Here is a 25,000-nt window from a genome sequence, read left to right as displayed (position 1 = left end):
CAGGTTATGAGCCGGTAAAACAAATAAGACAAAGGGGGAGAGAGAGGTGGGATATAAAGTCCTGGGAGAGAAGATGGGCGGGGTGTTCAGATAAGTATGTAAATGTTTCCTGCATATAGTGTAAATAAGATGTAAAATGTTATATTTGAATTCATTAAGGATGTATAAAAAAAATACGCTACATTACTGTAGATATAAACTAAGGACTGTCTTATCTTGTCCCTGATACTTTGCCATCGGGAGGCCATCCTACATTGGATATAAAGTAACACAGGACTGTCTAAACCTGTCCTTGATAATCTGCAGTCAGGAGGATATCCTACATTAGTTATAAACACAGGACTGTCTAAACCTGTCCCTGATAATCTACAGTCCGGGGTTCACCCTACATTAGACATAAATCCAGCACTGTCTGTGCCTGTCCCTGATAATCTTGGTCAGTCCGGTCAGTGTGAATTTGTCAAAACAGAAGGTCAGAGAGCTGACATGTAATATCCCAGCCATTCATGTCTCCCGTGCTGCGTAAACATAATACCCACTGATTTCAGCCGGCGTGGAGAAACCCTTCCTGTAATTATTTTCCACTGACCTTAGCGAGTGTTAACAGAAAGTTACAATGCGTCCATCACCCCCGGCAGGGACGCAACTCTGTGATATAAAAATGCCGTCCGTTCAGGAATCAAAGAGGCGTTAATAGGATGTGAAGCGACTTCTGATATTTACTGAGGGGCTCGTTCTGCTTAGCGATACATGAAGGCTATTTCCATTAACGCCTTCAGCGCCAGAGGAGTCTGACACATGTTCTTACATTTTTTTTATTTATTTTTTTAAAGCTGATTTTTTTTGTAATTGTAATTTTTGTGATTTTTACCCCCTTCAGGTGCCAGCAATGTATTGAAAAGCATATCATGCTAGAAGAATATATGAAATCCCATATGTTTTTCCCAGCCACAAAATACACTTAAGGAATCATCGGGCAGATCTCAGTTGGGGTGTAAAGTCAAACTCTAAAGGCCACTCCTGCAGAAGGGAAGTAAGAGTCCAGAAGAACTGTGTAGAGTTGGTAGCAGGACACCAATATGTACACTGTAGTAGGATAGAGCAGGAGGGTATGTACCCTGTGACAGTATGGGGGAGGGTATGTACCATGTCAAAAAATAGAGGGAGGGGATATATACTATGTGAAAGAATAGAGGGAGGGAGGCCAATACCCTGTGACAGAATAGGAGGGGTTATGTACCTTGTGACAGAATAAAGGGTGGGTGGTATGTACCCTGTGACAGAATAGAAGCTGGGGGGTACATATACTGTGACAGAATAGAGGGAGGGGGGTATGTATCCTGTGACAGAATAGAGAGAGGGAGGTATGTACCCTGTGACAGAATAGAGGGTGGGTGATATGTACCCTGTGATAGAATAGAGGATGGAGGGTACATACCCTGTGACAGAATAGAGGGTGGGGGGTATGTACCCTGTGACAGAATAGAGGGAGGAGGGTACGTACCCTGTGACAGAATAGAGGGTGGGGGGTATGTACCCTGTGACAGAATAGAGGGTGGGGGGTATGTACCCTGTGACAGAATAGAGGGTGGGGAGTACGTACCCTGTGACAGAATCGAGGGTGGAGGGTATGTACCCTATGACAGAATAGAGGGTTGGGGGTTGTAGGCGGACGCTCACAGAGGTATGCTAGGGAGACTGATTATAGTGAAATTAAATAAGGCTTTTATTGCGCCTGTTTCCTTAATATCAGGAAACCATCCAAACAAGGGGTAAACAAAGCTTCTATTCACTTGGGAGTATTTCTAGTGAAATACTATGCAATCCACCACTCCCTTTAGATAAGCATGTCTCCCAGCCCCAAACATATAGCATGAAATAAGCAGGTATAAAAAGTCTCATAAATGAAAGTCTTATCTGTTCCTTGTGGTTTGGAGGGAAAATCTTCTCTGTTCCTGCGTTGCTACCTTTCCTCAGGTTTTGTCAGCATTCAGGTTTAGAAGTTTCCACTGTGTCTTGAAAGCAGCTCTGCTGTTTCTTCTGGCAGGGCTCAAGACTGTTTGTCTCCAAGTTCAGCTCAGGTGTGAGCTAAGGAGTCTCACTTCCTGTCTCAAAAGACAGGCTTTTCTAAGCAATCTAATCAGGCAGGTGGTGTTTGTTAATTGACTACCAGCAGTTAACCACCACACTGCTGGATTAGAGGCACATTACCTGAACAGGGATAACTCCCCTGTTACAGGGGTTCATACCGTGTGACAGAATAGAGGCTGGGGGGCATGTACCCTGTGACAGAATAGAGGGTGGGGGGTACGTACCCTGTGACAGAATAGAGGGTGGGGGTACGTACCCTGTGACAGAATAGAGGGTGGGGGGTATGTACCCTGTGACAGAATAGAGGGTGGGGGGTATGTACCCTGTGACAGAATAGAGGGTGGGGGGTATGTACCCTGTGACAGAATAGAGGGTGGGGGGTACGTACCCTGTGACAGAATAGAGGGTGAGGGTACATACCCGGTGACAGAATAGAGGGTTGGGGGTACATACCCTGTGACAGAATAGAGGGTGGGGGGTACATACCCTGTGACAGAATAGATGGTGGGGAGTACGTACCCTGTGACAGAATAGAGGGAGGAGGGTATGTACCCTGTGATAGAATAGAGGGTGGGTGGTACATACGTACCGTGACAGTATGGTGCTGCTACATAGATGATATTTTCATTCCGTGGACAGGTACCGAAACACAATTCTTCCAATTTGTACAATACCTGAACAGGTCATGATACGATTAAATTCCCAGCAGAATCTGACGCTGGCGCAGTTTACTTTTTGGATGTTAATGTAACCATTCAAAATCAAGTGATTAAAACTGGCATACATACAAATAAACAGTTGTTACATGCAAATAGCTTTCACCTGCATTGATTAATAACAGGTTTCCATATAGTCAATTGGTAAGAGTCAAAACAATTATAAGTGACGAGGAGACTCTGATATCCAGGATGAAACAAATGAGACAACACTTTACAGAGGGGTTTTTAGCAACAAGACACTAGATCAAGCAACAAGATTTGTTAAATCCCACTAAGAAACCATCTAGAGATGGTATGCCATTCGTACATGCGTATATCACACAAGCCAAAAACAGGAGAAAATGTATATTAAAACACTTGTCCATCGTACAGAGTGACCCTCAGATGGGCCACTTGTTTAAAGATAATTCAACATTTTCTTATAGAAGAGCACGTGGTATCAGGGACACTCTTGTGAAAGCCAACACTGTAACACTGTCTAGGCAGACGTTTTTTGAAAATCCCCAAATGTGGGAATTTTCAATACCTAAACTGCGCCCAGTGTAAAGGGATAATTCGGGGTGAATTTCTCTCGCATCCACACACGGGCAAACATTTTAAATCCAGGGTTTCTCTACGTGTATGAGCTCTAGTATACCTCCTGAAATATTCCTGTGGGTTGGTGTAAGTAGGGAAAACTATAAAAGTATTTTAAAAAAGTATAAAAGAAAGAGTTGCACAGCACAAAACCCGATATCGGCAACTCAGATAGTGACACTTCGGTGGCACGCCACTTAAGACTTATGGGCACTCTACAATGCGAAGCCAGGTGGATGTATATTCTCGATACAGTACCCCGGATAGGACTTAGTGAGAGAGTGGAATGAAATTAGTTCACACTAATGTCCCATAACATTGTGGGTGAGGATGGGGGCCAGGTACATTTAGGGTAGTATTTCCCTTCAACATCATATATCCTGTTTTCCCCATGAATGCTAGGGACTCCATCCTTACTATTGGCATCTATTCTACTTTCCCTTTAACAACACGTACGTGGGAAAACCCACTACTACGGGATAAATTTGCCAGTATCTGGGTGCCAGTGTTTCCAGATTATGAGATAGGAGTGTGCCACCTTTCTGTTGGAGGACTAACAGTAAAATCTGCCAGGATGACTGTCGGGCTACTTATTTAGTGCTTAGAATGGTCGGAAGTTTAAAATGTATAGTATTAACTCTTTATCCTATGAAGAGAATACCAAGATAGTGCTGCTATTTACCGATGTTGGTCTACACTCTAGACCACTATTAGCTGCCTCAAAGTGACGGCAGGGCGGAATATCTGGTGGAATTAGGGTTTTATGACAGCTAAACCTAGAGGCTATATGAGATATAAGTACACTGTCAAGCTGTATGCAATACAACCTTAATAATCTACTTTTTATTCTTACCTGCAATATCCATGGATGTGTCAGTGGACTCGTGTATGTAATACCAAATATGTACTCTTCATAAACATGAAAGACTATGCAAACCACATACAGTATGTATGGTTACCACACATCCTTTGATGATTGCATTTGCACTGAACATTGCTACTTTGTAACTCCTATTATACGCAATTAGGCAGATTGTATAGGCACTTGCATGGTAGGATGTCGCTTGTTGCAAAATGATTGATTGCTCCTGTAGTTAATATGGCGCATGGAAGGCACATTGTTTTATGTTATGCTGCTAAGCAACCGCACACGGACGAATGATGACGTGGCTGCACGTGGCGCCCTGTTCGTGCGGGTTGCGTGATTACGTCATCCTCGCACTGTAGTTTTTTCGATGGCGGCGCCCAGCAGTGGGACTTTGGTGGTGGGATCCGGCTGTGAGTGATCCATTTACTATAAAAGGGTCACCTAGGGTTACGTTACACTATATGGGTGGGTTTATCTGAGGAAGAGGCGGTGTCCCATAAACGTTAGATACTGTATCTACTCAAATAATGGATAAAATACACCGCAATGTTTTTTCATTAATAGCACTGTGTGCCTCCATTTTTCCTTTGCTTTGATTGTAGTGCGACGTTGCTTTTGGAGCACCCATGAGTTGATGGAATAGAGCACCGGGATGAATTATATAAGTGAATACTGGTGCTGTTGGAGTGCTACTGGTTTTCTTTTGAATATACCCAGTGATAGAATAGATAGAGAGGGATATATACTTTGTGATCGAATAGAGGAGAGAGGTATGTAAAACACACCTCTTTAACGAAGCATATGGGTGGCTCCGCTGGCTGATACTATACATCTCATATGCACTGACCTTGGCCCCTTGCAGACGCACTTACCAGAACACCTTCCTACTATCTCTGTAAGTTCTCCCCACTTACCACTTAGATTGTAAGCTCTTCGGGGCAGGGACTCCTTTTCCTATTGTTTTGCCTGAAGCGCTTGTTCCCATTGTATTATAATATTACGTCATGTGTATTGTAACGCGCTATGTACCTGGGTGCCACTACATAAATAAAGACTTGCATACATACATACATGTACCCTGTGACAGAGAAAAAGGTGGGGATATGTACTGTTTGATAGTATGGATAGAAGGAGATATGTACCCTGAATAGAGGGATGGGGGTATGTGCCCGCTTATAGGATAGATGAACAGGGAATAGGACAAGATCTTTTCAGATACATCCATTAATAAAATACCTAAAGAAAACTGATTTCATATAAAAAGAAGCGTTACACCAAGGGGGGGGGGGGGGTTGATAATGGAGAGAACATATGAGAAAGGGTTTGTTCACTGGAGAAGCCTCTCTGTGATGGGACAGGGGGGCAGATACCCATTTAAAAGATAGATGGGTGGGAGAGAGAGATTTGGAAACCTACATAGTTTGGGATCAGCTGCTTCAGCCTTCTGACAGTGAATGGGTTAAAACCAAAGAATACAGACAGGGGTGTATGGTTTTAGAGTTCGAAAATGGGGCAGCCGAGCCCTTATCTGCCCTCATTGCATATCTGGTTTTAATGGCTCGTTATCATCATTCTTTGGGTCTGTGAGGCCTGGAGCTCCTGGATGCCATTGTTGGTTTCATCTGGAGAGCAGAGCGAATCTCCCCCCCCCCCCTCCCCACCCCAGGGTGAGATGGGGGGAGAGGGGGGAGCTGTGTAGGAGGGAGATGGAAGGCAGATGACACATCCCTGATTAAGTAGGAGGAATGGGAGCTCAATATGTTCACGGCTGAGAAAAGCACAGCTTTCACTGGGAGCCGGTACAAACTCCCCCCACGCAGCCGGCTGGACAGGAAACACGCTCATTTGGCTAGTTTCCGGCCCGATGGTCGGATTATTGCGCCAGCAGCGCTTGTGTTATCTCCCCTTGGCACTGCTGCGTGCCAGGGCTGTCAGTGGGCTCCGCGCGGCAGCATCCATGGCTAGCATCTGCCTCCTCTTGGACGGCGGCGTTTTTTCACCCCCCCCCCGGCAGGGAGGGCGAGGGGAGGTCTAAAATCATCATAAACCAGGGCTGATGGTTTACAGTGGGAGCAGCCTGTAGGGTCGCCCAGAAAATGTCAGGCCCATATCTACTAAGTGGCGCTCTTTCACAAGACACCTTCCACCACTGGAAGACACCCTATGGACCATGTACTCGAACGGGTTGTAAGGTCTCTTCTGCCATTGGAAGGTGTTTTATGAAATAGCACTGCTTAGTAAATATGGGCTTTAGCGTCTCTGAAGAAATCAATAAGGGTGCTGCAGATTTGTAAGATCCTAACTACCTCTTTGTAGGCGGAAGAGCCTGCAACAATTTGGACTGGTAGCCTTTAGCATCCCTTTCCTGATGTATGTATATCACAGCAGTAATACGCGTGGCAAAATGATTGGAGACATAATGGGAATAAGTGCTACAGACATACAAGTAAACATTAGGAAATGGCATCCGTGTCTCTAAGAGCTTACAATCTAAGTGATATAGTATAAGACGGAAGAAGGAGGGATACGTGAAGGAGAGAGAGGGAGGGTGGGGGAGAATGAAGGAGTCTTGGAGAGAGGAGAGGGAAGGAGTGAGGGAGAGAGAGGAGAAGTCGGGGAGAGAGGGAAGGAGTTGAGGAGAGAGGAGTCGGGGGGAAGAGCAGAGAAGGAGTCGGGGAGAGAGGGAAGGAATTGAGGAGAGAGGAGTCAGGGGGGGAAGAGCAGAGAAGGAGTTGGGGAGAGAACGAGGGAGACAAGGTAGGAAGGAGTCAGGGGAGAGGGGGAGACAAGGTAGGGAAGGAGTCGGGGGGAGAGAGGGAAGGAGACGGGGTAAGGAAGAAGTCGGGGTGAGAGAGGGAAGGAGTCGGGGGGGGAGACAGGGAAGGAGTCGGGGGAGAGAGGGAAGGAGTCAGGGGGGGAGAAAGGGAAGGAGTCGGAGGGGGAGAGAGGGAAGGAGTCGGGGGGGGGGAGAGGGAAGGAGTCGGGGGGGAGAGGGAAGGAGTAGGGGGAGAGAGGGAAGGAGTCGAAGGAGAGAGAGGGAAGGATTCGGTGGGGGAGAAAGGGAAGGAGTCGGAGGGGGAGAGAGGGAAGGAGTCGGGGGGGGGGGAGAGGGAAGGAGTCGGAGGGGGGGAGAGGGAAGGAGTCGGGGGAGAGAGAGGGAAGTAGTCGGGGGAGAGAGAGGGAAGTAGTCGGTGGGAGAGAGGGAAGGATTCGGCGGGGGAGAAAGGGAAGGAGTCGGATGGGGAGAGAGGGAAGGAGTTGGGGGGGGGGAGAGGGAAGGAGTCGGGGGGGGGAGAGGGAAGGAGTCGGGGGAGAGAGAGAGAAGGAGTCGGGGGGAGAGAGAGGGAAGTAGTCGGGGGAGAGAGAGGGAAGTAGTCGGGGGAGAGAGAGGGAAGGAGTTGGTGGGGGAGAAAGGGAAGGAGTCGGAGGGGGAGAGAGGGAAGGATTCGGTGGGGGAGAAAGGGAAGGAGTCGGAGGGGGAGAGAGGGAAAGAGTCGGGGGGGGGGGGAGGGAAGGAGTCGGGGGGGGAGAGGGAAGGAGTCGGGGGAGAGAGAGGGAAGGAGTCGGGGGAGAGAGAGGGAAGTAGTCGGGGGAGAGAGAGGGAAGGAGTCGGGGGGGGGGGAGAGGGAAAGAGTCTTGGGGGAGAGAGGAAAGGAGTCGAGGGAGAGAGAGAGGGAGGGAGCCGGTGGGGAAGAGGGAAGGAGTCGGGGGAGGGGTGGGGGAAGGACCTAGTATTCCTAATATAAGGTGGCCTCAAACGCTCGTCTCTGCCTCTTCCAATGACAGTTACAGGGTCGTCAGTATGATTACTCGCGCTGAGTGACGCCTGCGCCCTGGGGACACTCACAGAGGATGTGGTGACAAACCGGATCAAATCAATCAGTGGCTCCCTCCTCCTGTCCTACCTCATCCTGCTGTACGGAAGCAGGGCAGGTGTATGTGTATATAAACAAACCCATACGCACACTATATATATTAGGGTTATGTTTATCGATTATTCTGAATGTGTATTTCATTCTCCAGAAGCTTTTATGCTTTGGAGACACATTGATATAAAAGAACAGATTACAGTCTATATTTACAAGCCGACGTCCAGCGCTGGGAGACACATTACCGCCCACTGACTTGAATGGTCAGTAAGTGTTTTATGGCAGAACACGGCTTAGTGAATAGGAGTGTAAATCCTATTCGTTCTGTCTGCCTCCTGCGCTTAAATTGCAAGTTCCCACAGACAGGGTTCCCTCTGACGCTTGTCCTACTTCTGTCAGTAACACTTACACTGTATACCCTAGTGCCCGGGATAGATACTCTGTCACTGTCGAATTAAGCGATGATATCCTCAGGGGGTTTATAAAATGGCAACTATTCAGGGTTTTCTATTCAGGAATCCCTGCAGCATGCGCTGGGTATAAAGGCCCTAACATTAGCAGCACATGTTTATTTTAGATGATAAGCTCCTTGGCCCAGCCACCGCCTCCCTACTGTTTCCGCTTGTCTTTAGAAGTATCTATTCTATGTATTGTATACGTATGTGACAAGTATTGTATTCTATGTATTTTTTTTGTTCAACAACGTTATCGCCCTCCCTCCCGCATTGTACTGCACTGCGGAATATGTTGGCGCCATACAAATAAAAGATGATAATCTGCGCTATGTTTGATGGCTGCGGAGATCAGGTCAGCTTAAATTACAAACACGGCATGTACTGACTGGCCAAACAAATAACGAGATGTTGCAAGACTAAGTGCTTTCACTTGATAACAAGCCTGGGGCAAACCTCCTTCACCTCTCCGCTTCCCCCGAGATTCTCATATAATCCCGTTGCGCTGTAAAGCTGCTTCCCCGCGCTAGAGAAGATTTGAGTCCCGTCCGTATGAATGGAGTTAGAACTTCTTCCCCAGCCCTGGGAAGCAGCCCCAGGTAAATTGTAAGCTTTGGTCCTTTATTTGCAAAGTACATGTGGAGCGCGAGTTATTCTAAAGGAAATAAACGTATGGAGCTGCTATGTTACAATCCAGTGTTCCCAGAGAGAAGCAAAACATATTCATCTTCCACAAGATAGAAATAAGTAAAAAACAGTCTGTATATAAATGTGGAGATGTGTTGTTCAGACGCACGGATCCAGTTTTGGAGCAGATCTGCGGAATATATAAGAACAGTTTCTAACATCTGATGCAGAATTTTAGACTTGTGCCACTTCAGGAATAGAGGATTGGGGGCGGGTGGCGGGGGGGGCGTGAGGGGGACACAAATTAAAGGGAAAAAGAATGACGTAGAATGTGATGCATCTTATTATAATGTGCGCACCTGTAACTCCCCCCAACTCCTCCTACTGACACACCCCATGGAGAAAGCTGGGGCAGGCGGGGGAAAATTGGAGCAAAATGCTTTGATACCTAGTGGCAGTGCCTGTTTTTTTCTCTAAAATTGCCTCGATATATAGACCCCTGAGACAGTTAATATAAGGCTAACTGAATCTTTCTAAAGGAGACAATCCCGCTGATTCATTGTTTAAAAATATTTCTATTGACCCGTCACCCGATACGTGGGACTGCCCTTTTACACAGAGACCTTGAGCACCTGTTACATTCCCATACCACTCCAAAAAATCCATTGTGAGCTGATCAGAGCTACAGTATTTATATATAAATATATATATATATATTATATATATAATATATATATATTCATCATACAAATTGAACACCGACATTTCGGCCCCCTGTGGGACCTTCATCAGGTATATGCCCTGATAACAGTACCATAGCACAGGGGGGCTCAACTCCAGTCCTCAAGCCCCCCATACAGGTCAGGTCTCCAGCATATCCCAGCTTCAGCACAGGTGGCTCAATCAGAGACTTAGGCCGCTCTTCTAGTGCAGTCGACGGCGACGCTGACGTCACGCTGCGGTCGCAAGAAAAATCAAATTGAAGTGACTTCCAGCGATCGCGACCAAGCCGTCGTCTCATCGCGTCAAGCCTACTATACGCGCATGTGATGGCGTCAGTACATTTGTTTTGACGCGACATTGCGTCGCATTCACTGTCACCGGCACTATAAATGCAGCCTTAGTCTTCGACTGAGCCTGTGATTGGGCCACCTGTGCTGAAGCAGGGACTGATAAAACCACCTGTGCTGAAGCAGGGACTGATAAAACCACCTGTGCTAAAGCAGGGATATTTTGAAACCCTGACCTGTTGGAGGGGGGGGGGGGGTCCTTAAAGGTTAGAGTTGAGCACCCCTGCCATAGATGACACAAATGTGGGTGTTCAGTTTGGACTTCAATTCAACACCTTTTTGTTCACTACTTACAGTAAGTAAAGCTGCGTCTTCTCCGAGCTTCGTATCGGGTGAGGTATATTGTTTTGATGTATGTATGTTTGTGCTAATAGCTTTTCATGATTTATGTGTGAGTGAGGATATGTGTGTGTATATACACACATATACACACACACATACACACAGTGTACTGTGCCACTTTATTAACAAGTAATACAAGTAATGAATCATTAATAAGAGGAGAAGATATTAGGAGCAGAGCGAGGGAGGGAGGACGGGTGGATGAAGAGGATGTAGGAGAGGATGATTAACAGAATAGGAGGGAGAGATGGAAAAAAAGCATAACACAGTGGATAGATAGAAAGCAGTATGAGAGGAGAGAGAGCAGTGTGTGAGAGGAGGGAGGGAGAGCAGTGTGTGAGAGGAGGGAGAGAGCAGTGTGAGAGGAGGGTGAGAGGAGGGAGAGAGCAGCGTGAGAGGGGAGAGAGGGAGAGAGCAGCGTGAGAGGGAGAGAGCGTGAGAGAGGATGGAGGGAGAGAGCAGCGTGAGAGAGGATGGAGGGAGAGAGCAGCGTGAGAGAGGATGGCGGGAGAGAGCAGCGTGAGAGGGAGGGAGCAGCGTGAGAGAGAGGAGAGAGGAGAGAGGGAGCAGTGTGAGAGAGGAGGGTTGAGAGAGCAGAGCTAGAGAGGAGGGAGGGAGAGAGCAGCATGAGAGGAGGGGGAGAGAGCAGCGTGAGAGAGGAGGGAGGGGGAGGGAGTTGCTGATCTTTATATAAAGTGGTGACTCCCAAACGCACACCTGAAGATGTACCTAATTATTTAAATACCTGATTCTAATTATTCCCTTTAATTTAACTGATAAATCCAGGGTTTCACTTACTTTTGCACGTACCCTGACTCAATTTCTCATTGTTTGTGTAATTCATATATCATTTTGTTTTCTAAAGACATGGGATTGGTTACTATAAAACCTGTTGGATCTTTAAGAAAAGACTGGTTTTCATTCAAGAAGGTTATCATGGAAAAACTATGGAATGTCTATAATTATCATTGGGGTTCACAATCTTTTTCTCGCCTCTGTATATATTTCTCTCTTTCTCTCTGTCTCTCCCCTCTGTTTCTCAATCACACTCAACGTCACATTCACACTCTTTCTCCCTGTCTCAGGAGCTCCCACTCGAGACGTAATTCTGGTCTCCACCATCCTCACCCTGACCCTCAGTGTCACCATCATCATGTGCGGGATCTGCCAGTGGTGCCAGCGCAAACTGGTAAGTGCCCACCACCCCTTTCATGCCCTGTGCCCCCTCCCCCCCCAGAGGTGCCAGCACAAACTGGTAAGTGCCTCCCACCTGTGCCCTCCTCAGCCACTTAGAGGTGCAAGCAATGTACTGTGGAACTCTGTGTGCGCATTGATGTGTATACACAGATATATACATTCTGTGATGTGTGTGTGTGTGTGGGCAGGAGTGGTCAAAGGGGCTTAAGAAACAAGTGGTACTGCCCTGAACCATTTTATTAAGGTCGAGGAAGAGCTGTTCTGGCCATATTTGTATACAATATCTATTTATTTTGTATAAAAGCAGAGAAGTGTATTCTAGTCCATGTTACTTTTAAACAGACAGACAAACCATTAGCTTGTCAGTAATAAAGTAGTTGTCATGTGAGGTTGTAATTGTGTATTTGTGTGTATATACAGTATGTATATATGTATGTATATAAATCCTACCCAGCCTTGAAAATTGCAAAGCCAGTACAACCAGCCTCACACTGATGAGACCCAAAAGGTTGAAACATGTCTGTGAGTGGTTTGACTGTCTTTGCCTCTAATCCTATGCTGTGCTTAAAAGCGGTGGTAACAGCAAGCATTAGCTTATAAGGGTTCCATGTAAAAATGGATTTAAGGCAAAAGGTGACAGTGTGCTCATTTGCATGTCATTTCCCAGAATCCCTTACTGCAGGGGAAGCACTGTATGCTAGGTGATAATGGTGAAAGGCAGGGTTGCAGACCTGTCTAAGACATGTGAATGTGCTCACAAGTGATCTTTTTATTTGCTATATGCTATACGGTGGAGGTTTCTTGTCACCCAAAAATCTACTCGCTGAACCCAAAAATCTACTCGCCACCTAGCTCCGCCCCCAGAAATTGAATAAATTCCTAGTAAGAACTAATAACGTGTTTTTGACATAACAGTTTATTTATTGTATTACATTTATACTTTGCTACAATTAGTCCTTGTTACGTGTGTGTGTGTGTGTTTAAGTGAAAATATCGGATGACCTCACTAATCTAGAAAAAAAAGCCAGATGTGAATGACTAGTTTCCTGAACCCCTTAACCAGTGTCTGGATGCCCCCGCTTCACAATTTTCTAAGGCAGCAATCCCGCCTGGGATCTTACCTGATCTGCAGTCCCCCAATGTCCAGGTACCCTCATTCCAGCAATGTTATATGTTGGAGGGGAGGTGTTCCCTACCTGTCTTCTGGATTTGGGGGGTTTCCGATGTCTCCCATGTGAAGCTTGAGAGTCAGATCTGGAAGAAAGCAGTATAGGTTATTTCGGTGTAGGTATAGAACAGTTAAGATTTATAGGGTAAATAAGATATCCAGATCCAGAGACCAGGGGGGGACATCAGACACAAGGGGGGCCGTCGGACACAAGAGGGTAACATCTAAAAATATTTTTGTATCATATATATATATATATATATATATATATATATATATATATATATATATATATATACACAAAAAATTAACAAAGGGCGCAAATAGGTTGACCAATAAGCGGAAGATGTCCAAGTCAATAACAAAGTTCCAACTTCTTGTAGTTCTAAAACGAATGAAAAGAAGCCACCATAGTGAAGTACTAAAAGGCAATTTTATACGCAATAGAAAACTGGCTACTTACAATGTAGCAGATAAAATCAGGCAGTGTGGATATATGTTATCACACAAACAATCGGAAGGTAATCAGCAACTCCCTCCTGGCTTTGAAATCATCCGTCAGTGGAGCTGCTGCTCCTGTAGTGAAATCCCAGGTTTGTATGCCGTGTTGTTACTCCAGCAGTGGAATCACACGGTCGTGATCCAAATCTCGTGGTCATGACGTCAGACGCCGGTATAGGAATCGGTCCACTAAGAGACCATATGATTCCACCGTCCTGCTGTCTAATCAGAGAGTTGATGTATCATAAAAGAGCACTAGCAAGTAGCAAAAATGTGCACAAAAGGAAGGAGTGGCTCAGCGAGTAAAGAAACTGACTGACACTGAGTTTGAAGCAGGGGAACCTGGGGTAAGCAGGAAGCGCACCGAGGGTAGCGAGACTCACAGATCCTTACACTCCCTAACAAAGTAGACACCGCCACGAAACGTGTAGGAGTGGTGCTGTGCTGCAGTTGTTACGATCGTGGGAAGCGTACGATGAGACCTTTCAGTCCTCCTAAGAATTTCTAAGAACTTTGGGTAAAATCTTCACTTCCGTTTCCGCCACTGTGACATAAACTGCCGGGTGATCTGCAGGCGCCGTGACAGCATGGACACAAAGACGCGAGTGCGACGGAGCGGCCTATAGGCGAGGTCAGATCAGATTCCACACATGCAATTTTTAGGGTCAACCAAACTCGAGTGATTTTATTCTCCACAAAACAGTAACCAAAACATTGAGGCTACTGCCCCTTTAAGGCAAAACATAAATCATAAATTAAATACCCATTCCCATTAGGGAAAATAACTACACTTTGCTGCAGCCCTTTCTCACGACAGCTGGCCAACTAAACTGATTACCAACTCCAAAACATATTAATAATATTAGCAAGACAGAGAACAATATTGGAAGTCTTATCTGATATTGATGCTGATATTGATACTGGTCCGGCGTCTCCGATTTCTCCAGCTGCAAGCTTTGAAGTCTTGCAGCTCACAGGAAGTCTTTTGCCCTTCTTTGTGTGCAGGCTTCTCTGGTGTGTGAGACTTTGGGTTCCTCACGGTTGCCAGGCAAAATCTTCTGGTCAACCAGCCTGGATCCCTGAGGGCGGGAGCTCTGTCTGTAATCCTCCTAACAGACTCCAAACAGGGACAGTGACAGGTTTTCATTTCCTGCCTTTTATACCTTTTCAATTAGGACTTTCACACACCCCCTGCATGAAACCCGACACCAGTGCAGTTTCCTGCCCTGTAAAGGGAGTTTGACCCCTGGACTCCCTTACAGTGAGTGACTGAAATGTTCCGGGAAGTCTGGAGACGGACATCATCCGCAGTTCATGAATAGCTCTATTTTTATACACCCTCTGTAAGGACACAACCTGTTTTTATTGATCATAGATATACTTTTGTTATGTACTTCATTATAGCAGTTTCTGCTTCGGTTTTGTTCACAATATCTAAAGCAGCAATCCCGGCTGGGATCTTACCTGATCCGCAGTCTCTCAATGTCCAGGTACCCTCATTCCCGCAATGTTATACATTGGAGGGGAGGTGTTCCCTACCTGTCTTCTGGGTTAGGGGGGATTCCGATGTCTCCCGTGTGAAGCTTGAGTTAGATCTGGAAGAAAGCAGTATTGGTTATTTCAGTGTAGAATAGGGCAGTTAAGATGTACAGGGTAAATAAGATATCTAGATACAGAGTGTGTGAGAGAGAGTGTGGGTGATAGACACAGAGAGAGGGTGAGCGACAGAGAGAGAGGGTGAGCGACAGAGAGAGAAAGAGAGGGTGAGCGACAGAGAGAGAAAGAGAGGGTGAGCGACAGAGAGAGAAAGAGAGGGTGAGCGACAGAGAGAGAAAGAGAGGGTGAGCGACAGAGAGAGAAAGAGAGGGTGAGCGACAGAGAGAGAAAGAGAGGGTGAGCGACAGAGAGAGAAAGAGAGGGTGAGCGACAGAGAGAGAAATAGAGGGTGAGCGACAGAGAGAGAAAGAGAGGGTGAGCGACAGAGAGAGAGAAAGAGAGGGTGAGCGACAGAGAGAGAGAAAGAGAGGGTGAGTGACAGAGAGAGAGAAAGAGAGGGTGAGCGACAGAGAGAGAAAGAGAGGGTGAGCGACAGAGAGAGAGAAAGAGAGGGTGAGTGACAGAGAGAGAGAAAGAGAGGGTGAGCGACAGACAGACAAAGAGAAGGTGAGAGACAGACAGAGAAAGAGAAGGTGAGAGACAGACAGAGAAAGAGAGGGTGAGAGACAGAGAAAGAGAGGGTGAGAGGCAGACAGAGAAAGAGAGGGTGAGAGGCAGACAGAGAAAGAGAGGGTGAGGTGGGACAGGATGGCAGGGTGAGGGGGTGAGGGAGAGACAGAGTGACGGGGTGACGTGACTGACTGGGTGGGGGGTGGGGTTATTGGGGGTGGGGTGACTGATGGGGTGACTGACTGGATGATTGGTGATTGGGTGGGGGGGTGACTGGCGGGGTGACTGACTGGGTGATTTGGTGGGGGGTTACTTCTGGTGTCCTGCACACACTCTCTCTCTCCCATACACACACACACTCTCTCTCTCTGCCCCATACACACACACACACTGTCTCTCTCTCCCATACACACACACACACACACACACACACACACACACACACACACACACACACACACACACACACACACACACACACACACACACACTGTCTCTCTCTCTCCCATACACACACACTGTCTCTCTCTCTCCCATACACACACACTGTCTCTCTCTCTCCCATACACACACACACACACACACACACACACACACACACACACACACACACACACACACACACACACACACACTGTCTCTCTCTCCCATACACACACACTGTCTCTCTCTCCCATACACACACACACACGCACACAGGGGGAAGGAAGAGAGGAAAGGTCGCAACCGAGCACCACCACCATTGATTTCTCCGCTACCCCCCCCCCCCCCATCTCCCACACTGCGGGCTAACACGGGGACCTGGGGGGACATCCCCGCTCCCATCTCCTTCCCCGTGGGCTGACACGGGGACCGGGGGGGACATCCCCGCTCCCATCTCCTTCCCCGTGGGCTGACACGGGGACCGGGGGGGACATCCCCGCTCCCATCTCCTTCCCCGTGGGCTGACAAGGGGACCGGGAGGAAGAGGGGACCTGGGGGGACAAACCCCGCTCCCATCTCCCGCCCCACGGGCTGACACGGGGACCGGGGGGGGACATCCCCGCTCCCATCTCCCGCCCTGCGGCCTGACACGGGGACCGGGGGGGACATCCCTGCTCCCATCTCCCGCCCTGTGGGCTGACACGGGGACCTGTGGGGACATCCCCGCTCCCATCTCCCGCCTCGCGGGCTGACAAGGGGACCGGGGGGAAGAGGGGACCTGGGGGGACATCCCTGCTCCCATCTCCCACTACGCGGGCTGACATGGGGACCGGGGGGGAAGCGGGAACCAGGGGGGACACAGCACCGGGACGGCTGGGGCACCCCGGCTCTGCAGGGGGTGGTGTGTGTGGTGGTGTGTGCATTCGTGTGTGTCCCTTCCCCCGGTACCTGGTCCATTCCCCGTTGCCGCTGCCCCCGCCTCATGTTGGCATCAGGAGCACTCTCCCCCCCCCCCCCCCAGGCCCCACAACACTCTTGGTGGCTCCTGTCTGACGGTGCCACGCCCCTCCCATGCTCCTATAAGATGAGGCTAAGGGGGGGGGGGGCGGCTGACACTGCTCATGTGGCGTGCTGCTTTAGCCACGTCGCCATTTTAAGTGCAGTTGGAGGAGGAGAATGCCAAAATGCCTCCCTGCCAAAACAACTCACCAGGCGACCGCATTTGATTTGGTGATTTGATTTGGTGATATATATATATGCCAAAAAAGGACAAGAAGCACCAGCTCCATAGCATAATACTGTATGTAAAAGGAATTTATTATAACATGGAGTAGTCACCAGGACTTGATCGTCGAGAAAGTCACAATCGTGACGAAACGCGTTGGACGTGGGGACGCAGGACCAGGAAGTCTAGTGTGCGTGTGAGTGCTCTGCTCTGCACTACCCGATTCACCGGTTACAGTGTGGCTGAGATGCCGGTTAGAGCGGGTGGTGGCACTACGGAGGAGCTGTGACATCTGGCACCGGAGAAGACAGGAAATTGTCTAAAGTTCTCCCAACAACAGATGAGTACCCCTCACAGCCTTGGCAACATGGTTTCTGTCGTCTAAGTGATATTATCACTTGATCCGTCCTCCAGCATCTAGCGTCCATATACAGATTGTCTCAAACAAATGTGTTTTTACCCACTATGTGAGTGCAAGTCCTGGTCACTACTCCATGTTATAATAAATTCCTTTTACATACAGTATTATGCTATGGAGCTGGCGCTTCTTTTCTTTTTTGTCTTGTAGGTTTTTGTGATCAGGCTAGATCACTAAAGAAGCTTGCCCACTCCTTAAGGACTGTTTCCTGAAACTGGACATTTCATCATCATTAGTATTGGGATTGGTTTGATATAATGTATCACGTTTTATATTGTGTTATTATTATCTCACATTGTTAACCACATCCCGTACACTTGTATTAGTTTTATATTTACTATATCACCCCCTTAAATCACTATTCACATATTTACTCACTACTAGCGCTGAATGAATAGACGATAGCGTTCTGTGGCTAACAAAATACATATTTACATACACATACACACACACACACACACTCTTACATCACTAACATTCAGGGACCATTTAACACCTTAAGTCATAAATCGCATACTGCACAGGGGGGAGGGATAGGCTTCAGTCACAGATACATTCCAGGATGCATTGTTTTTAAGTAAAATCCTTGCTTGCTTTATTCATTGTAACACCACCGGAAGAAGAGATCAGTGTATCTCGAAAGCTCGCACACATAAAAGCATTTAGTTAGCCATAGAACGGTATCGTCTATTCGTGTATATATATATGTATGTATATATATATATATATATATATATATATATATATATATATATATATATTTATTTATACACACATTTATTTATACACACACACACACACAGCAGTACTATGCTCCGTTCGCATCAGTTTATAGAAGCTTTGTACATTCCGAATGCGGTTGTAACACAGGCCATTAGAGAATTCCCATTAAAGACCTTTTTAAAAGCTCCTTCTGAAATCCAAACTACCACTGGAGGATTTCCCAGTGGATCATGGGATGGCAAAGGACGAAGGCAACGCGAAGGCATGTTATAGAAACCACAGCGGGACTTTCACACGAGACGACCGGCAAAACAGGAATAGCAGTGATGTGATCAGTTCCCGTCACATCACAAAGGTGCTAAACTAATTTCTTTTGTACACTTCTTCCACTCCCTCCTCCGGCAGGTCATTGTGAGTTTGTCCCTGCGCAAATTAACTGTTAACCTCTTGCATGCCTGGGGAAGTGGAGGTTAAACATCTATTCTACAAAGACTTAATGTATTAAAATGTGGAATCCAACTGTTCCAATGCAGTACATACTGTATGTGCAAGATGCATGAATCCTGTATATTATTATCACAGACTACTTATGAAATATATATTTTTACATTTAGCTTATGTTTTATTTTTTTGCATTATATAATTTTTTTTAATGTTTTTGGCTGTTTAACTTATGGCTATTAAATTACATAACAGGCTTTAGCCACCGAAGCAGCCGATTGGACCGTTTCCGTTTTGGTGGGTATAGAATGAGCCCCTAAAGCGGAAAAGTTTTATAACATGAGGGGTGTAGTCTCGCTTATTGAAGCTGCTTTCATTCACCGGAGAATCTTTGCTCAACTCCCGGAAGAAGAGATGCATGAGAGATACAGGGGGTAGCACTGCAAAGGATTATGGGAAGTGAATGTGCCAAGCGCAGCAGTTGAGCCATTCTAAGATACTACAGGAAGCCATCCCAGTCCTGATCAATTTGTTGAAACCAGGAAGCCTTGAAGAAGACATCTGGATTTTCAGGACACCAGGATAGGCATGCAGAAACCGGCACTTTACCAGCCAATCCATGATGTTTGGTAGCCTTAATTAATTCAATATTATCTCTGTGAATTGTATTTGTTTTATTATGTACATTTTTTAAGGATAAATACATCATTAACAAAACTTCAACTATACAAAATAAACTCTAAAATAATTGAGAAAGTCTTTCTTTCTCCTAAAGCAGTGATTCCCAACACGGGGGGTCGGGAATCCCTAGGGGTTTGAGAGAGGTCTCCAAGGTTCTCACCCCCAAAAATCTGTAATAGGAGCTCCCAGGTAGTATAGTGGGTTTCTGAGCCTGTGTGGTGACTGTGCACTTATTAAGGCCCCAAGCTGCACCTTAGCGTGGGTGGTGTAGCTTTCATTTATAATAATTGTTTGTTCTTGTATAGCGCTGCTAGTTTTACGTAGCGCTTTACAGAGACATTTTGCAGGCACAGGTCCCTGCCCCGTGGAGCTTACAATCTATGTTTTTGGTGCCTGAGGCACAGGGAGATAAAGTGACTTCAATTACAGCAGTAGCTTCCAAAGTCGCTCCTCACAATGCTTTGCACCCACAGCAGCAGAGCATTGTGGGGCGTGACTTTGGAAGCTCCTGTAGTGAGTTACAGCTATACGACCCGTGCTGTCCTCACACACTGAGGCGCTGTTTGGGGCCTTATTAAACATGTGTTACCCCACAAGCTCAGGACACTATACTGCCTGAGATCGGTCACCCAGTTTTCTTGGCAATAGTCTGAAGAGTAGGCGATAAGATTTATTAATTGAGGGTTCACAGCAGGTGCTGTACCATGTAAAAAAAGGTTGGGAACCACTGAATTAAAATGTTTTTCACAATAATTTAGAACATTTAGGGCTAGATTAACTTATAAGTCTTAAAGCCCCTTGTGTATGTGCCGTTCATCCACTGGTTTGAGGTGGGGTAATGTTGCAGTCCCTCCTAGGACCAAAATGAACCAATAGAAGCGACATGTTTAATGAGTCTTATGTTTTTTTTGTCATTTTGTGTTCTTATAAAAATCAGACACCTATAACTATTTTCAAATATTGTTTTAAAGTTGATTTGACAAACTTCCGCCTCCCTGCTTCTTCAGAAACTCGTTTGAGGAAAAACATTCTTCTGAATTTTCTAAGAAATGAAAACAGACAAATATTTACTTTAGAGCAGCAATCCCGCCCAGTATAGGTATTCGTTTACATAACTGGAAGTAGAGCGATGGCTCTCCACCAAGATTCCTGAGGCCCACGATTGAAGTCTTGACCTGAGCCCCTGGTTGTTGAGCAGTGAGGCGGGTGGGCAGGTTTGTGAGGGTTGTAGGGAAGTTGGGCCCGACTTCCAATATCGGTATCCAGGCCCCCACCAGATGCCTGGGATAATTGCCCCACCCTTCCCTCACCCTGATGGCAGCACAGCCAGGGGGTCGCATTGTTTTCAGTTCTGGGGGAACCACTGGTTTCCGAGATGTTTATAGTTATCGGGGCCAATGCACTTTCTGGATTTTCAAAGATGGCGCCCAAGGCCATCTAATAGGAATCCTTCATCGGTTGTGGCTTCCTATTGGCCCGTGGATTGGCGGGCCATTTTGAAGCGCCCAAGAGGGAGACGAAACACTGGTGTCTCGTTAGCCAGGGGACCCCAGAGCTTAAAATAGCGCAGTTAAATTCTGTGGGACCCCGTCATACATACATACATAAAAGATAAGCATATATATATACAAATGTAAATACAACTGTATGCTCATCTGCATGTCTTAGGCAGGTCTGCAACCCCGCCTTTCCCCATTATCACCCAGCACACAGCACTTCCACTGCAGCAAGGGATTCTGGGAAATGACATGCAAATGAGCACACAGTGCCACTTTTTGCTTCAAAAACCATTTTTAACATGGTTCTCTATAGGCTTAAGCTTGCTGCATGGTCACAGCTTTGAGCACAGCCAGGGTTAAGGTGCATACCCAGAAAACCACCCACAGACAGCTGTTTCGACCTTAATGGGTCTCATCAGTGTGGGGTAGATTAACTGGGTATGCAAAGAAGCTAAAGGATGGGCCAACCATAATACTGAGTTAAGTTATGGTGAGTAAAAAAAAGTGACAAAAACCCTCCACAGCAAAGCAAATATGCAAATGTAAATACAACTGTATGCTCATCTGCATGTCTTAGGCAGGTCTGCAACCCCGCCTTTCCCCATTATCACCCAGCACACAGCACTTCCACTGCAGCAAGGGATTCTGGGAAATGACATGCAAATGAGCACACAGTGCCACTTTTTGCTTCAAAAACCATTTTTAACATGGTTCCCTATAGGCTTAAGCTTGCTGCATGGTCACCGCTTTGATATATATATATATATATATATATATATATATATATATATATATATATATTGTAAATGAGCACCTGGGATTGCTGCTTTAAGTATTACATTTGTTTAATAAAGATTATTTTGTTGCTACAGTAAAAAAAAATTATTATACATTATAGCAGAGATCTTTGGACGATATTTACCCAATGTTTAAACTATTTCAAGAAAGGGAGAGAATATCTTTTTGAAAATAATTCCTTGTTAAATGACAGTGGAGCTCTAAGTGTGGTACTCTGGGTGTGTAAATTAAAAAGTAATGGTATTCTGTCTGGGTGTGTAAAGTAAAAAGCAGGGGTACTGTGGGTGTGTAAAAAAAAGTAGTGGTACTGTGGGTGTGTAAATTAAAAAGAATTAAAAAGTGGGGATACTCTGGATGTGCAAATTAAAAAGTAGCGATACTCTGGGTGTGTAAATGTAAAAAGTGGTGTTACTCTGGGTGGGTAAATAAAAAAAGTAATGTTACTCTGGATGGGCAAATAAAAATGCCTCATTATTGAGTATGTGAATAAAAAGTATATTCTATAGGCACAGCGCAGCAGCAAAACAGTCATTCTCTTCCATATCCACTGTGCAGGTCCATATCCGAGCCCGCTAATCCTGTTCCTTGGGATGGTAGAACAGTTAAAAGAAATAATGCAGTCATCTCTAACAGAGAGAAGATGAAAAAAAGAAAAAGAATAATGTTTTCTGCTTTTCAGTCCCCATTAAAAGGCGCTCTCCCCTGCCAGCCGCATTCGCAGGGGAGTTAATAATTCATAGGTAAAACTATATATAAAACAGGTTAGTCAGAGAGACGTCAGCACTGCCTGGTGTAGCAGCGTCATGTCTTTGATCATTTTAGCCTCGTTTTCTGCTCCTGGAGGAAATAGAGGTTGGGAAATAATGTTCACCATGGGGGGAATATTTCGGCAAAAGCCAAGGCTTTGTGACGCGTCCCTGCGGTCACTGTGGCTTTCTCAGCCTTAAACTGAAGCTGTGTGTATTATGGTCGTTCCTAACTTTAAAAGAAGTAAGAAAGAGGGAGAGGGAGTAGGTTCTATGATATCTTTTATTGGACCAACAAGTAGTTGATATGATACAACCTTTCAAACCTCTGGGGGTCCTCCATCGGGTACGGTATGGTATTTTCTGCCATACCCAATAAAGGACCCTGAGGTATTCGAGCTTGTAACCTATCAACTACTTGTTGGTCCAAAGGTATCATACGCCCTGCTCCCTCTCCCCTCCTTTGTTAGTACATCTCAACCCCATTATAACGCGATCCGTTACAACGCGGATCGCTTATAACGCTATGTAAGGGTGGCTCCCAATTTTTGTATTTATGAATACTTTACAACACGATTATTGGTGTCTTAAATACTTTATTGTACAATGCATACAATTGTACATTATTTCTAACGCGATCCGCTTATAACGCAATGTGATTCTTTGGACCCCAAGCACAGCGTTATAAGGGGGTTGAGATGTACATGGAAAAAATGACCAACAAGGCTACCCACCCTTCTTTGCTAACTTTAAAAGAGAGGTTTCCCCTGTTTAGAATTGTTCTTGTCCCTCCGTTTTACTTTAACTAAGGGGGTTGGGAGGCAGGAGGTCCCCAGAGCTGGAACGATTCGCGCTGTTTCAGCTCTGAAAAAACCCTGGTTCTGGAGGCAATTACCGGTAAAAGTAACGTGTTACAGTCAACTCCGGAGGGAAGAAAATGGCGGGTGAAGTCTCCCTGGACACGCGTGTCCAATAGAAAGCCACACCATCATTAGGCTTCCTGACGTGGGGGATAAAATGCCAGGAAGTAACGGTGCTTTTCTTTTACTGGTACCCCTTTTATCTGTAATCAAAGTGGGATGGAGCGATGGGGGGAGGGAGTATCACTACTTACAATTTAATGGCAGAAAAGTGCAAAATAATGCACTTGGGTCATAAAAATCCAAAGGCAGAATACAGGATTAATGGCACTAGATTGTCAGTTATTATAGAGGAAATGGATCTCGGACTGGGACTCATTATTTCAGCAGACTTAAAAACAGGAGAGCAATGTAAAAAAAAAGCAATGGATAAAAACCAGCAGGATGTTAGGATGTATAGGGAGAGGTATTAGCAGCAGAAAGACGAGGGAGGGGGCGGGTGATGCCACATTATAGATTGGTGAGACCTCACCTAGGGTACAGTCACGGAGACCATATCTGGAATGACGTATATAAATTGGAGATTGTGTAAAAAGAGGCTACTGAGATGGTGCATGATCTACAGCATAAGACTTATCAGGAAACGCTACAGGACCGTAACATGTCCAGTTTAGAGCAGTGTTTTTTGGGTTAGGGCAGGGGTGCGCAAACTTCCTGCACCCTCCATCTCTAATGCAGCGTCATTTGACGCCGCGTTGCCGTGGAGACGCGTGGACTGAAGGCGGGTAAGTGAGTTACAGATGCCTCGCGCTCTCAGTGCGGGGCCTCTGCAACCACCGCACCCGCACAAAAAAGTCAGGGGGGGGGGCGCTCCACACCCCTGGATTAAGGAACCCTATGATTATATTGTGAAATTATGTAGAACCCCAACCCTCTCGAATAGTGTGTGTGACATCAGATGCATTGTAAGGATCCCCAACCGTCTCTAATAGCGCGTCTGAGATCAGATGCATTGTAAGGAACCCCAACCCTCTCTAACAGCTCGTCTGAGATCAGATGCATTGTAAGGAACCCCAACCATCTCTAATAGTGCGTCTGAGATCAGATGCATTGTAAGGAACCCCAACCCTCTCTAATAGCGCGTCTGGGATCAGATGCATTGTAAGGAACCCCAACCCTCTCTAATAGCGCGTCTGAGATCAGATGTATTGTAAGGAACCCCGACCCTCTCTAATAGCGCGTCTGAGATCAGATGCATTGTAAGGAACCCCAACCCTCTCTAATAGCGCGTCTGAGATCAGATGCATTGTAAGGAACCCCGACCCTCTCTAATAGCGCGTCTGAGATCAGATGCATTGTTAGGAACCCCAACCCTCTCTAATAGCACGTCTGAGATCAGATGCATTGTAAGGAACCCCAACCCTCTCTAATAGCACGTCTGAGATCAGATGCATTGTAAGGAACCCCAACCCTCTCTAATAGCGCGTCTGAGATCAGATGCATTGTAAGGAACCCCAACCCTCTGAAATAGTGCGGCTGA

At 46.3% G+C, this 25,000-nt stretch overlaps 1 protein-coding gene across 8 annotated transcripts in view; it reads left to right on the top strand.

Annotated features, from left to right (window-relative positions):
• Positions 1-25,000, top strand: part of SYT7 (synaptotagmin 7) — a 215,023-nt gene that overhangs the window by 118,212 nt on the left and 71,811 nt on the right. For all 8 annotated transcript variants that reach the window (XM_075566944.1, XM_075566943.1, XM_075566950.1 and 5 more), the window contains one exon: positions 11,700-11,803. In XM_075566944.1, coding sequence (XP_075423059.1) covers positions 11,768-11,803 — 36 coding nt within the window. In that variant the 5' untranslated portion in view covers positions 11,700-11,767. The remainder of the gene's footprint in view (positions 1-11,699; positions 11,804-25,000) is intronic.

This window comes from Ascaphus truei, chromosome 12, assembly GCF_040206685.1.
Source record: "Ascaphus truei isolate aAscTru1 chromosome 12, aAscTru1.hap1, whole genome shotgun sequence".
NCBI classification, from domain to species: domain Eukaryota; kingdom Metazoa; phylum Chordata; class Amphibia; order Anura; family Ascaphidae; genus Ascaphus; species Ascaphus truei.
The sequence above is the reverse complement of the archived record's forward strand: the minus strand, read 5'-3'. Positions and strand labels throughout refer to the sequence as shown.